The sequence below is a fragment of the Equus asinus genome, chromosome 14 (assembly GCF_041296235.1).
Source record: "Equus asinus isolate D_3611 breed Donkey chromosome 14, EquAss-T2T_v2, whole genome shotgun sequence".
Classification (NCBI taxonomy): Eukaryota; Metazoa; Chordata; class Mammalia; order Perissodactyla; family Equidae; genus Equus; species Equus asinus.
Window position 1 is genome coordinate 6,187,267 of NC_091803.1, and position 13,615 is coordinate 6,200,881.

General features: G+C 45.7%; 1 protein-coding gene across 11 annotated transcripts in view; it reads left to right on the top strand.

Annotated features, from left to right (window-relative positions):
- The window catches only part of TRRAP (transformation/transcription domain associated protein), a 117,214-nt gene that overhangs the window by 31,542 nt on the left and 72,057 nt on the right, over window positions 1-13,615 (top strand). For 10 of the 11 annotated variants that reach the window (XM_070484186.1, XM_070484190.1, XM_044747309.2 and 7 more), the window contains exons 21-27: window positions 1,688-1,888; window positions 4,492-4,643; window positions 9,138-9,337; window positions 10,738-10,955; window positions 11,081-11,278; window positions 11,896-12,156; window positions 12,663-12,824. In XM_070484186.1, coding sequence (XP_070340287.1) covers window positions 1,688-1,888; window positions 4,492-4,643; window positions 9,138-9,337; window positions 10,738-10,955; window positions 11,081-11,278; window positions 11,896-12,156; window positions 12,663-12,824 — 1,392 coding nt within the window. The remainder of the gene's footprint in view (window positions 1-1,687; window positions 1,889-4,491; window positions 4,644-9,137; window positions 9,338-10,737; window positions 10,956-11,080; window positions 11,279-11,895; window positions 12,157-12,662; window positions 12,825-13,615) is intronic. The other variant, XM_070484188.1, reaches the window with a different exon arrangement.

Genomic DNA, 13,615 nt, shown 5'->3' on the forward strand with positions numbered 1-13,615 from the left:
TTTTCAGAGAGCTTTCACAAGTGTCAGGTTCTCATGAAGTTGATGACTTAGAAAGGCAGGTGTAATGGCCACTGTTGCTCCCAGGGAGATCCTTCCTTTGTCAGGAAAGATCTTGAGTTGCACAGTAAAGAGATGCAAATTCCTGAGGGAAGCTACAGCTGTCCAGCCCACGCGGAGGGAAGCGGAGCAGATAGGAACGGCTGTTTTGGAAACATTTTGTATTTTCTGTTTATTAGCATTCGTATGTCAGATGCCAGGTTTTTCCTTCATGTTCTGCTGCTGCTATTGATTTGTAATGTGGTTGCTAACTGTTAGAGATGTAGGCTACCTGTTATTTACTCATTTTCCCTTTAGGGGAGAGTGTTTGTCCCCACGTAGGGGTCAGGATGCCAGCTTTATATGATGGGGACTCAGTAACTCCTAAAGACAGGCGTCTGCACACACTGGATTAGAGGCTGCACCTTGACCTTGAGGCTGAGGTTGGGTGACTTTCCCAGCCGGTCCTAAAACTTAGATCTTGGACTCCATCTAGGCAGAGAAGGTGGCCTAGGGGTTGGGATGGAGCCTCCAGGTCTCGTCTCCTGGCTGGTCATTCGGAGGCTTGACTGAGAGCCTGACTGGAGAACAGCACCGTTGTGGAGGCTGCTGCTTGCTTTTGGAGGCACGGTAACACCACCTGCTAGACCGGTGGCAGTCTCATCGACCAGCTGCGTCCATGTGTGAGCCTGGGGGGTTGGACGTGCTCATTCCCAGTGCTGGCCCCTCCTGGGGAGTTGAGCAGAAGTCCCCTCTCCTGAAGATACACGGTGGGCCGGGTGGAGGCGTGGAGGCGAGGACACCTAGACTACGCCAGTCGACAGTCATGAAGGAGAAGCGTCTTTGGACCTCCAGGAGCATAAGAGAAGTTAGAAGTTTGCTTTAAACAAAGAAAAGTTCCAAGATTATGTTGACTGTCGCTAGACACTAGTATCTGGCGTTGGTACACAAAGTGACTCAAGAAAATAGACTTAAATAGTGAGCTTTGTTAATTTTCAGGACTTAGGATACTTTAGGTGAAAAAATGTGGCAAAATTGACAGAGTTTTTGGAACAATTGAACGTGTATGTTCCTTATACTAATTGTCAGTACGAGGTGTGTGTTCCCTTAGTCATTCCCATAATGCAGGTCCCTTTATCATCCCCGTTTCCCTCTTCACCATCCTTTCTCATGGCAGATTTGAAGTGTATGAGATAATTTATGTGTCACGTGTGTAAGTGATAAAGCCTAGTAATAGAAATAAAAACCTGAGAATTCCCCATCCGACCCAAGGAAGAGAACTTGACCAGCAAATTGCCTTTCCCCCAGGCTTCTCTGCATCTCATTTTGTACGATATATGCCCAAACCATCTATTGCTGTTTTCTTGCTTTGGAGCTCTGCAGTATTTATAATATGCTACCATTTGTATTTCTGGAGTATGGAAGGACAGTCATATTTATATATGCATTTTCTGTAAAAACATACAATTTCTCTGGAAGGATACACAAAACTAATAATGGTTTCCCCCACAAAAGGGAACTGTGTGTTTGGGGGGCAGAGGCGGGAGGAAGAATTTTTGCCATATAGCCTTTTATAACTTTTTCATTGGATTTGTGAACCATGTGAATGCGTTACCTGGGCAGGATTTTCATGAAGCCTGTTGATTCTTAGGCCCTGTGGCGCACCTTGCGCAATCCTGCTGACAGCATCTCTCATGTGGCCTATCGTGTCCTTGGTAAATTTGGCGGCAGTAACAGGAAGATGTTAAAGGAGTCCCAGAAGCTGCACTATGTCGTGACGGAAGTTCAGGGCCCCAGCATTACGGTGGAGTTTTCCGATTGTAAGGCCTCCCTGCAGCTCCCAATGGAGAAGGTAAATTTGGGTGTCTTTGCGAGCTTCTTAAACATACTGTAAGTTTCTTTGTAAGAAAGTTAATTTCTATTTGAAAATATGTAAATAAAACATGTGCTTTCTTGGGAAAGGGATTTCTAACTCAAAAAAGAACAAGATTTATTTGGGGAGCAGCTTGGTGAGGGGGCTTTCATGATACAAGGAAGCCTGGGGGAGGGGTGTTGCCGCTGAGGACTTGGGACCCTTGAGCAGTCCATCTTCCCTGATGGACCAAGAAGTGACACCCCAGTTGATCCTACCCTTGACCTTAGTCTGTTTTAATGCCCAGCAGGCTTTAACTGGTGTCATTTAGGACCCGAGTTCGTCTCGTTCTTGTCTCCTTCCCATCGCTCCTGAGTCCCTACTTTTCTCCGGTTCTCTATCCAAACGGCTCCTGCCGTCTTTCCTGGCTCCTTAGTCCCCTGGCCTTTCTCTACATGCCCTTTAGAACTCCAGTTTCGTTATGTAAAAAACAAGCTGAGCCCCCAGCATCTTGTGGCGTGTTCCACTCACCTACTTTTGCCTTTCCTATTGGAAACTGTTCCCTTTGCCTTATTGCCCCTCCTGGGGCTTTGTCACACACACGTTGTTCTAGTTAATCGTAATCTACGTTGTCACGTTCGACTTTACCCCTTATATAACCGGCCTGTTTCTACCTGTGTCACAGCTGTTGTTACCACGTCTTTTCACAACGTTTACCTAGCTTTTACATATTGGGTATTTTTTAAAAGGGAATCATGGTAGCCTTTTGCGTGTTTCTGAGTCACTCAGCGGTTTCAGTAAGCCGGATGCCAGGTGGGATTCCTGAGCTTCTTGCAGAGCTCCAGCGTTCTTTGGCCTGGTTCTGTGGCCTGGGACGACTCAGAGCCCCTCTGTGCCCAGGCTAACCCTGTCCTGTTGTAGAACTCAGCATGCTTACCTTTCTGTATAAGACGTTTACCCACAGTAGTGGTTTCTTTGACTTTAACTTGACTTGACTAAACATTTGGGAGGAAGGACACACATCGTGGGTAACGGTCACTCTGGAGTTGTTTTCTGTCGTCATCTCTCAATCCCCCTCTCCCCCCACGTCCTCAAGCACATGCACTGTCCCCGACCCTCCCCCAGCCCCGCCCCATAGAGCCCTCTCCAGGCCTCAAGGGTGAGGTGCAATCTCAGCTTCTCACCCAACCGTTTATCAAAAGAGTCGCCAGGTACACACCAGTTTCCTCATAGGAAAATAGTTCTCTCTGTCTTTACGTTGAAGGTTCCTATAGCAAACGTCCTGTCTATAGCACGTTCCCACGTTTTAGGTGATTTCCTGTCATTAGGCTTTTACTTGCTTTAGCCCCATCAGCGCAGGGCTGGTGTCAGAGTGATAACTAAGGCATCTGACTTTTCCCTGCCCTCTGCATAGATGAAGCAGAGCAAGAAATTCCCTTTAGAAGTCGTTTCTCCCCAAAGCAGCTAAAGCTCTGAAGAAACCGAGATTTGAATATAGGCTTCCACAGTCCTCCTGGACCGTTTCCCAGCAGGCAGCGTCCTGGGGCTGTGGCACACCCCACGGGGCTAAAGGGGCCGACTAGGGGAAGGGAATGGTCAGCATGGCCAAGTGCTGGTGGATTTCCATTACAACAATTCTGCTTTTGGCATACTTTACAATCTTATTCTTTTGGGCAGGTAACTGGCTCGTGGGTTACACAGATTCTTAAAAATAACACTTCTAAAATTATACCCATGCGTGATCTATTACCTGTGACGAGATCAGAGGCAGTGAGTGGGAGAAAGGCCAGTTCTGCAGTACCCTGGAAGAACTCAGACACGGAAGCTGGGGGTGATGGAGTGAGGGGCCCTTGTCGCTCTGAGCGACTGTGTGTGCTGGAGACCGGTCCTCCGTTCCTGTAGGCCCTTCTCTGGTTCCTCACACAGAGCCTGGATAAATCTTTAATCTTTAACACAGATTAGTTCTTTGATTTTTCTGTGTGTAATTATCATTTAAGGTGAAGATCGTAGCTGTTAAAGGCTTCAAATGATTTTTTTGTGCGAAGTGCCTCCCCCCACCTTCCTGGTTAACCTAATTGAATAGGATAAAATGTGTGTGTAGCTTTGTAGGTTTTCTGAAAAAATGAAGTAAACCCTTTTATCTGTTAGAGAATTTAATGAAAGCTTAGGAAGGCCGTCTTTTAGCTTTGAATTTAGACACTGGAAAGTCTGTGGTCTGTATCAAGTTCGTTATTCTTTTCAGAGGACTTGATAAGTGTGTGTGGATGATTCAGTATCTAGTTTAATCCAGCAAATCTATCACAAGAGGCATCTGGGGTCACGTAATTTCTGGAATTTCCCATTGGCTATTGAAGCATGAAGTTGGTAAACTCCATGTTACATTTTAATTTGCACGACGCAGTTCCTTATTTCACAATACTTCTATTGCTTTCTCCGGAGGTTTCATTTGGTGACTATCTGTTAGTCTGTGTAGGCCCACTGTGCTCTCTTCAAGAGAAAATATGCGTTAAGATTCTTTCGGGTTCTGCAGATGCTTTCAGTGAAAGCTTTCCAAAATCACGTAATTCAGCACAAACTATAGTCTTTCTGTTTCTTTGCTGTAGGCCATTGAAACTGCTCTGGACTGCCTGAAGAGCGCCAATACTGAGCCCTACTACCGGAGGCAGGCGTGGGAGGTGATCAAGTGCTTCCTCGTGGCGATGATGAGTCTAGAGGACAATAAGCACGCGCTCTACCAGCTCCTTGCACACCCTAAGTATGTGGGCAGTTGAATCCTCTGCCCCTAGATGCATCCTGCTTCAGGAATTGGGGATGGAGAGGACCGCCCAGATTTCCTAGTGTTATGAGTATCTTCCTTAAGTCAGGAAAATGACGCGCTGTCTGCCTAGTAATGCTTCTTGGCCTTTAGAGAAAATGGAAAGGAGAACTAGAGAGCCTGAGAATTAGCACTGATCTCAGTTGTAATCTGATGCCTGTATTGTTGCCTCCTCCATTTGGGTATAAGCTTCAAGAAACAAGGGTCACGTCCTTGTCTCTCTCTTTTGCTCACTGTTGTATCCACAGCACCTGGTACATGATAGACATTCCGTGGCTGTTTTGCTTTTCCAGTCCATAATGATCCTGCCATTCTCCAAATATTTGTCATGTGATATTTGTGTTTTGCTCCTTTTTTTTTTTTTTTTTTTTTTGCTGAGGAAGATTCTCCCTGAGCTAACTGCTGTTGCTAACCTTCTTCTTTTTTTCTTTTTATGTGAGCTGCTGCCACAGCGTGGCCACTAACAGATGAGTGGTGTAGGGCCATGCCTGGGAAGTGAACCTGGGCCGCCAAAGTGGAGCATGCCAAAATAACCACTAGGCCACTGGGGCTGGCCCGATGTTTTGCTCTTGTCCCTTAAGGCTGAGACTTTTATATAATGATCTTTTGTGATAATGTGTGTATGTCATCTTTCTGTGTTCTAAGTTTCAGGGAAGAGGCTTTTCCTGTATGTTGTCACGTTTCTCACAGCATCGCAAATGATGCTGAGTACAGAGTAGGTGCTGAGGTGTTTAACAGAGCGTGGAAGAGAGAGCAGTTGAGATAGCCAAGTGCGCAGGAAATAAGGCAGCTGGAGTCAGAGCCTGCAGGATCAAGAGAAGGCAGAAATAGATCTGCACAGACGTCGCATGCTAGGATCACCACAATTGGGTTATAACTGTGCTCGCTGTGTTAAAATAAGTGAAAGGCAAACTTGAGAATACTCCAAGAAATAGAAACCTGTAAAACTTTCCCACGCAGATTAAAAACAAAAAGCTCAAAGAGAATCTTTAGATGAGAAATAAGTCAAAAGAAATTACCCAGAAAGCATACAGAGAGAGAAAAAGATGGAAAATTCAAAAGAAAGAGTAAGAGACGTGAAGAATAGAGTAAAGTAGCACAGTTTGCTTGAAGACCCACAAGGAGAATGAAAAGAGAGACAAGAGATAATACTTGACATAATGGCTGGGAATTTCCCAGAACTGATGAAAAAATTTTTAAAGAAACAATGCACAGGGGCTGGCCCTGTGGCTGAGTGGTTGAGTTCACATGCTCCGTTGCAGGCAGCCCACTGTTTCGTTGGTTCGAATCCTGGGCGTGGACATGGCACTGCTCATCAAACCACGCTGAGGCGGCGTCCCACATGCCACAACTAGAAGGACCCACAACGAAGAATATACAACTATGTACTGGGGGGCTTTGGGGAGAAAAAGGAAAAAAAAAATAATAAAATCTTTAAAAAAAAAAGAACAATGCACAGACTCAAGATGGTCGGTGAATCTAAAGCAGGATAAATAAAGGAAATCCACACATAGGTACATCATAATGAAACAACTACATAACAGAAATAAAGAGAAAATCTTAAGAGCTGACAGGACAAAAAGATAGATTACCCTCAAATGAGTGATAGATTGGCAGGTGTGAAGCCACTGGACAGTGGAATAAATCTTCAGTCTGAAAGAAGATAACTGCCAACCGCGAATCATGTCTACTGAGAATATGACTCAGGAATGAGGGTGAAATCAAGATGTTTTCAGATAAAAACAGAAATCTCCCACGAGCAGATCTTCATTCAGGTAGAATGAAAACTCCCCAATCCTGAGATGGGAGAAGGAATCAAGAGTAAAGAAAATAGTATGTGGTCAAATGTAAATGGGCCCCAGCTAAAGTGATGTCTGTATGATGATTGCAAAATGGTGGTTTTCTTTTTTTTGTTTTAACAACTTTATTGAGGTATACTTTACAGATCCATAGTTCGTATACTTTAAGCGTACAACTTAATGATTTCTAGTAACCTACAGAGGGTTGCAAATATAAATCAGATTTAGAACATTTTCATCCCCCAGTAAGATCCCTCATGTCCATTTGCAGTTAATCCTCATTCCCAGCCCCAGGCAACATTGGGTCTACTTTCTGTCCATAAATTTACTGTTTTTGGACATTTCCTATGAATGGAAGTATACAATATGTGATCTCTTGTGTCTTGCTTCTTTCACCTAGCGTAATCCTGTTGAGACTGTTCCATTGTGTAAAATTTGTCAGTAGTTTGCTCCTTTTTATTGCTGAATAATATTCTATTGTATGGAGATAAAATGGTGATTTTCTAACTCCATTTCCGTTTTTTGTAAAGTAAGGAGAGCTTTTCCTTCTCTAATATCTGTTTATAGCAGTATGGACTCATGGATTCTTATTTTATTTAATGAATGACAACCTATTATTTATTTTAATGACCAAATTGTCCAGATTTAGTCAGAGCCCCTCCAGGCTGACTCCTATGTTCTTGTGACGTGTCCCCCTCCGTTTTTGAGCGCCCTTCGGAGCTCAACAAGATGTTTCTGGCTCACCTTGTGCCTTCTCTCCCCCAGCCTTGGAATCACCATTCCCTGTGAAAGGAGTGAGGGCTCCTGAAGAAATGACAGTTTAGAGACCAAGGTCTCTCTGCCAGATGTGCTTATGGCTACCGGGGTGTCGTTTCTGAACCTTTCAGCAGGATTTTTTGATAAACAAAACCTCGTGGTTTTACTGTAATCACATTGACATATTTTCCTTTTGTGCTTTTTATATATAATTTGTAAGAAATGATTTCCTCCATCCCACAGGATACCCTCTTGGATACTCTTAAAAGCTGTACAGTTTTAGTCCTTCACATTTTGATCTTTAACCTCTCTGGGATTGATTTTTGTGAATGGCGTGGAGTAGGGGTCCACTTTCATCCTTTTACCCTCTGTGTATTCAGTATGCATGTACTATAAGTTCGTCCTTTCTCATCTCTCTGCATTGTCACTGCTGTCATAGATTGAGGATCTTCTACTCCTGGGCACTGTTCCAGGTTTGTGTACAAGACTCCTTGCCTTCAAGGAACTCGCATTCTAGTAGAAATGGCGGACAACAAGCAGAAAGGAACAAATGTCTAATGTTTGAGGTAGTGACAAGTGCTATTAAGTGTATTGGGCTAAGGGGTAGGGCCTGAAAGGGGCATTTTAAAAATAGCGTGATCGGAGAAGTCCTCTCCAAGTAGGTGACGCTGAACAGAGATCACCATGCGATTTGAAGGAGGAAATTGTGAAAACGTCCAGAGGAAGCTCACCCCCGGCTCGGGGAATGAACGCAAGAGCAAGAATGCAAGGTGCTCTTTCCTGGTGGGCACCACAGGAGACCAGTGATGCTGGAGCACACTGGGGGAGAGGGAGGGGGGAGGGCAGGGCTGGGTGGGGCCTCAGGAGGACACGCTGAAGACTTCAGATTTTGCTCTGAGTGTTAGAGCAGGTGGACGAAGGGATCTGACTGACTCTGGCTGGCCGCGGGTCTTCTTGGCTTCAGCCAAAGATGCCACTCACTGAGTTGTCAGGAACATTGGGGAAGAGCAGGCTCGGGGGCAGTGGGAATCAGGTATCTGTTGTGGGCATGTCGACCCCAGTGGCATTTTAAAGAGTGTTGTTACACACTGGAAAAGAGCTGAGGTTTTCCGGTGTGGAGTGGGGACATGAGCGCTCTGCTCCGGTTGAAGATGTCCCATGTGGAAGTGAAGGGCCTCCATGTATTTTGTTAGCATCAAAGGGAGAACCGGAGAGTTAGAGGGCAAAAATTAGAGGTGGATTCCTGGTCATCGAAATTTCTGTTATCTGGAGCTATTCAGGGTTGGAAGAAACTAATAATTTTTTAAATATTGATGAGTTTCTTATCCTTGTGTTTGGTGTGTGCTTCCCTGCTTCTGCCTTCTTGGGTTTTAGTTAATCTCATATAATGGGCAGTAAATGCTTCATCAGTAGATCCACAGTCCATTGGATTGTGCACTTCCGTGATTTTCGATGAAAAACAGGTATATGACTGTCTTTAAGTAATAGCTTTTTTCATCCCTCTTTGATCATTGATTTTTCTCGTTAGAATTTGGCTTATTTCATTATAAAAAATCAAAATCAAACATCAGCTTTCTTAAAATAGAAAATAATTATGGTGATATTGAATGTGCCACCTTTTATAATTTACCTGAGTCCTGCCTGTGCTCACGTTAGGTAGAACGTATTGGTATCTCGAACCACTGGCTATAAATGTACAAATGGATTTCATCGTGTCTGATTCCAGGTGTTGCTGAAAATAAAGCGTAAAAATTAACTCATTCAGGCCCTTCTGAACAAGAAGAAAGTGGGCAGGTTGAAAATAAAAAAATAAGTCATAGTGGAATCATCAGCTCAGGACTGAAGTGTCATGCTGATCAATTTAACTTTTATTTTTCAGCTTTACAGAAAAGACCATACCTAATGTCATCATATCACATCGCTACAAAGCACAAGACACTCCAGCTCGGAAGACGTTTGAGCAGGCCCTGACCGGGGCCTTCATGTCCGCTGTCATTAAGGACCTCCGGCCCAGTGCCCTGCCCTTCGTAGCCAGCTTGATTCGCCACTACACCATGGTGGCCGTTGCCCAGCAGTGTGGTGAGTGGGCGGAGGAGGTGGTTATCTGACTTTTTCAGGGTGCTGCAGAACCTCGGCAGGAGGGTGTGTTTTGGAGGAGCTGAGTTTGGCTGATGGATTTTTGGCTTTTGTTTTCTGATTTTCCATTTACTGCATTGATGGAGATCATTGGTATTTCAGCAGTGGGCGCTGTATTAACTTGAAAATTGTTACCAAGTTTTTATCTATAAAATACACCCAATTTAGTCTTTTGGCCCTTTGATTTTCATGAGAAATGGGGGCTGAATACCTTTGGACACTGCATGTAAAACGGAGAGACGGTTTGTGGTCACATTCGTCGCTGTCTTCCTCTCCATGGTGGTGTTTCCCGAGGCCCAGCCTCCCCTCCCTACTTCATCTCTTGCTCTCTGCTCTTAGCTATCTTGTCGAGTCTCCACGCGGTGCTTGTCTCTGCTCCTTCCATGGTCGTCCATGCCATTCCCCCTGCCTGGAATGGCTCCTCGCCTCTGCTTCAGGAGTTCTCAGGCTCTGGGTGTTGAAGGACCGGTTCTGTTTCTCTCTTTGTTTTTACTTCCAGTCCATCGCAGACTGGTGCTTTTGGAAAAGACAGCAAAAATGTCACAGCACTACCAATTGCTGTAGAAGTTTCTGATCACTTACTCTCAGCTTTTGCACTCCTCCCAGACCAGCGCTGGTCAGTGGACACACTTGAGTAGCGCTGCCCCGCTTTGTGTCCTCAAAGCCCGCACTCTGGAGATCAGCGGGCAGCTCTCTTGGAACACTACACTGCAGAACACAGACCGTTCCCCTTTTGAGCTCTTCTTGGCCTGAACAGTCAGTGCTACACAGTTTAACACTTAGGTGGTTTCTCACTGTTTCCTCTGTGTTAACATTATCTTTGCAGCAGACCTGTAAGCTTCTCCGTAACTTCCGTCTCACCCAGTGTTGGGTACCTGTGAGGCATTAATTAATAGTTGCTGGCAGGTTGTTCTCTGACTGTTTTGGGGGTCATAGCTGGATGCTGTTGCTTTTTATTGTTATTTGTATGGTAGAAATGTCCAGGGCATAACCCATAGTCATTACGATGCTGTGCCTCTTGGCCTGCTTAGTGATTTTTTTAAAGAAGATACCTCAGTGTGGTTGTCATCTTAAACTAATACATTTTTGTGTTGTGATTGAGAAAATCTGAAAATAATATAGTGTATAATGGGAAACATTCTGAAAAATAGCCTTAGTGCGAATCAGACTACTTAGGTTACACATAATTGCAGTGTAACGAAAGTTGGTCTCAAGTACCAGGGTTGACTTTTCCTGAATTCCTAACCTCAAGGGCAAAATGAGGTAGTTTTGCTATTTGCGGAACAGGAACGCTCATATAAATAAACTCTGCTCTCTCCTATGCCTTTTGCCTCTCCTTTCAGGTCCTTTCCTGCTACCCTGCTATCAGGTGGGCAGCCAGCCCAGCACAGCCATGTTTCACAGTGAAGAAAATGGGTCGAAAGGAATGGATCCCCTGGTTCTTATTGATGCAATAGCTATTTGTATGGCGTATGAAGAGAAGGAACTCTGCAAGATTGGAGAGGTGGCCCTGGCTGTGATATTTGATGTTGCAAGTATCATCCTGGGCTCAAAGGAGAGGGTAAGGAAGGATTGAGGAGTGTCTTCTATTTGGGGGTGTTTGTGCCCACGGGCAGTCAATCTAGAGTTGACTGGCAGTTTAAGAATATGCAGTAACATTATGGTCTGTGTTTGTTTTTCTCTTAGGCGTGCCAGCTGCCTCTGTTTTCTTACATTGTGGAGCGCTTGTGTGCGTGTTGTTATGAGCAGGCCTGGTACGCAAAGCTGGGGGGTGTGGTATCCATTAAGTTTCTCATGGAGCGGTTGCCTCTCACTTGGGTTCTCCAGAACCAGCAGACATTCCTCAAAGCGCTTCTCTTTGTCATGATGGACTTAACTGGAGAGGTAGGTGACGGGTGGCCCCAAGCCCAACCATGCTGTTGTAGAAAGCCAGTTCACCCGGAGGAGTTTGAGACAGTTCTGCAGATACGCTTTTCTAGAAGCTTAGATTTCGGTACAGCATCTTTAATAAAAGGACAGATCAGAACCCTCATAGGCTTTCTCTGGGTATCTAAAGACCTATCTGCCTTGATAAAGAGCAGTCACAGGCCAGAGTACTTAGCACAGTACCCCTCTAAAAGGGGATCCTACTTAGTTTTGCCATAGGGCTAAATAGCGACCATGCTGCAGAAATTCTCTCGCAGGTGCATTCTGTATGAACCCATATGCAGATGTAACGCAAACACGTAGAAGATGGCAGGCATTGCCAGCTTAACTGTTTGGTAAATACGAGGTTCGTGCCTGGATCCACATTTTCTTTTCTGACTGACAAGCAGGAATGGCCTTTAAGAAGGTGATTTAGCTACTGAAGTACCGTGTGGAGGCTGTGAAGTAGTCTTGTTTAATTGGCTGGCGGAGGGGCGTGGCCCCGCAGTGACAGCCTTCATGGCAGGCGAGCGTGCAGGAGACCTGGGTGCCGTGGGCAGCATCCCCATTTCGTTCTAAGGAGTCCCCGCCTGCAGGTTTCTAATGGGGCAGTTGCCATGGCAAAGACCACCCTGGAGCAGCTTCTGATGAGGTGTGCGACACCTTTAAAAGACGAGGAGAGAGCCGAGGAGATCGTGGCGGCTCAGGAGAAGTCTTTTCACCACGTGACACATGACTTGGTTCGAGAAGTCACCTCTCCAAACTCCACTGTGAGAAAGCAGGCTATGCACTCACTGCAGGTATTGGCCCAGGTCACTGGGAAAAGTGTGACCGCCATAATGGAACCCCACAAAGAGGTGAGATTGCTGTCGCTGGAACTGGGGTAATTTGAGCAAAACTTTTAAGACTTTTTTCCTTGAAATTTGAGCTGTAAATGATACATAATTTATGATTTCGTGTCCACTTCACAAAGTGCTAGATACACGCTCTTTTTGATCTCACATGTGCAGAAAGCAGTGTGCTTATATTAAGGGCTGTATTGGTAAATGTCAGCGTCAAGAGAATAGGAGGCTGGCTTGCTGGGTCTGTGGAGCAGTCGGTAGTTTTGCTCTTGTTCTGTTGTTTGTTTTAAGAGACGTTACTCTGTAGCCGTGGGAATTAAGTGTGTCTGGCGTGTACCTATCCCAGACCCAGTTTTAACACATGAAACGTGACCTCCCTTTGCTAACGAGAGCACGTGTGTAATAACTTTTGGGCTCATCTTCGGTGTGCAAATTGGTGGTGGTTTTGGAATATTGTGAAGAGGGGCATTTGCTTTTTCAGGGGCATCTGGTTAGTGGTGCCTCCTGTTTGCCTGTCCCAGGTCCTCCAGGATATGGTCCCACCTAAGAAGCATTTGCTCAGGCACCAGCCTGCCAACGCGCAGATTGGCCTGATGGAAGGGAACACGTTCTGTACCACGTTGCAGCCCCGGCTCTTCACAATGGACCTTAACGTGGTGGAGCATAAGGTGTTCTACACAGAGGTAGGGGGGTGGTGGTGCGGCGTGGTGTGGATGGTGATGACGTGTGTCTGGTAACCTGTCTTTGTGCGCGAAGACTGGTCAGGCAGCATTCAGAGAAAGCACGGGTGGTGAGCACAGGTAACCAGCCACAGCCTGGCACAGCTCTGCACAGGTATGTTAAATCTGGGGCTGGGGAGAAGGTAGGCTTGGTGACTGGAGACGGTCAACAAAATGTGTGTGTTTTCTGAGTCCTCCTAACTCTCTTGGCCCTCCACAGGGAAGCTTGCTCTTGAGGCTTTAAAGCTGTATTCTAGGGAGAAGAGTGTACCGTCTACTTTAATCACCCTCGAATCAGCTGGTGCTCAGAATAAGACTGGCACGGAGCAAGTGCCAGCTTGCTGAGTTTCTTGATCACTTGAATGTGCCGTGCACTGTTGAGAACCAACTTCCCGTGAATGCCCTGCGTGGCGCTGCCAGCACCCCGTGAAGTATGGACACTGACTCCTGTCATTCTGAAGATGCAGAAACTGAGCCTGAGGGTTTGTTAGAACCAGAAGCCACGGAGCAGGGGCTGTGGAGCTTCGGCGGGAGCCAGGACTCATTTTAGAGCCGGGTTCCTAATCGGCGCACTGTCCTGCTGGGTTCTCGTTTTGTTTAGCGGACTTGACTTGGCCCTTGACCCCAGACAATAGGCAGTGGCAGTGGCTTCTTAGAAGTATTTGTCACGGTAAACATTCCAGTGTGGGGTGATATTAAACCACGATAAACAGAAATTAAACTATTGATACAGTCAAATTATAAGCATTAATTCT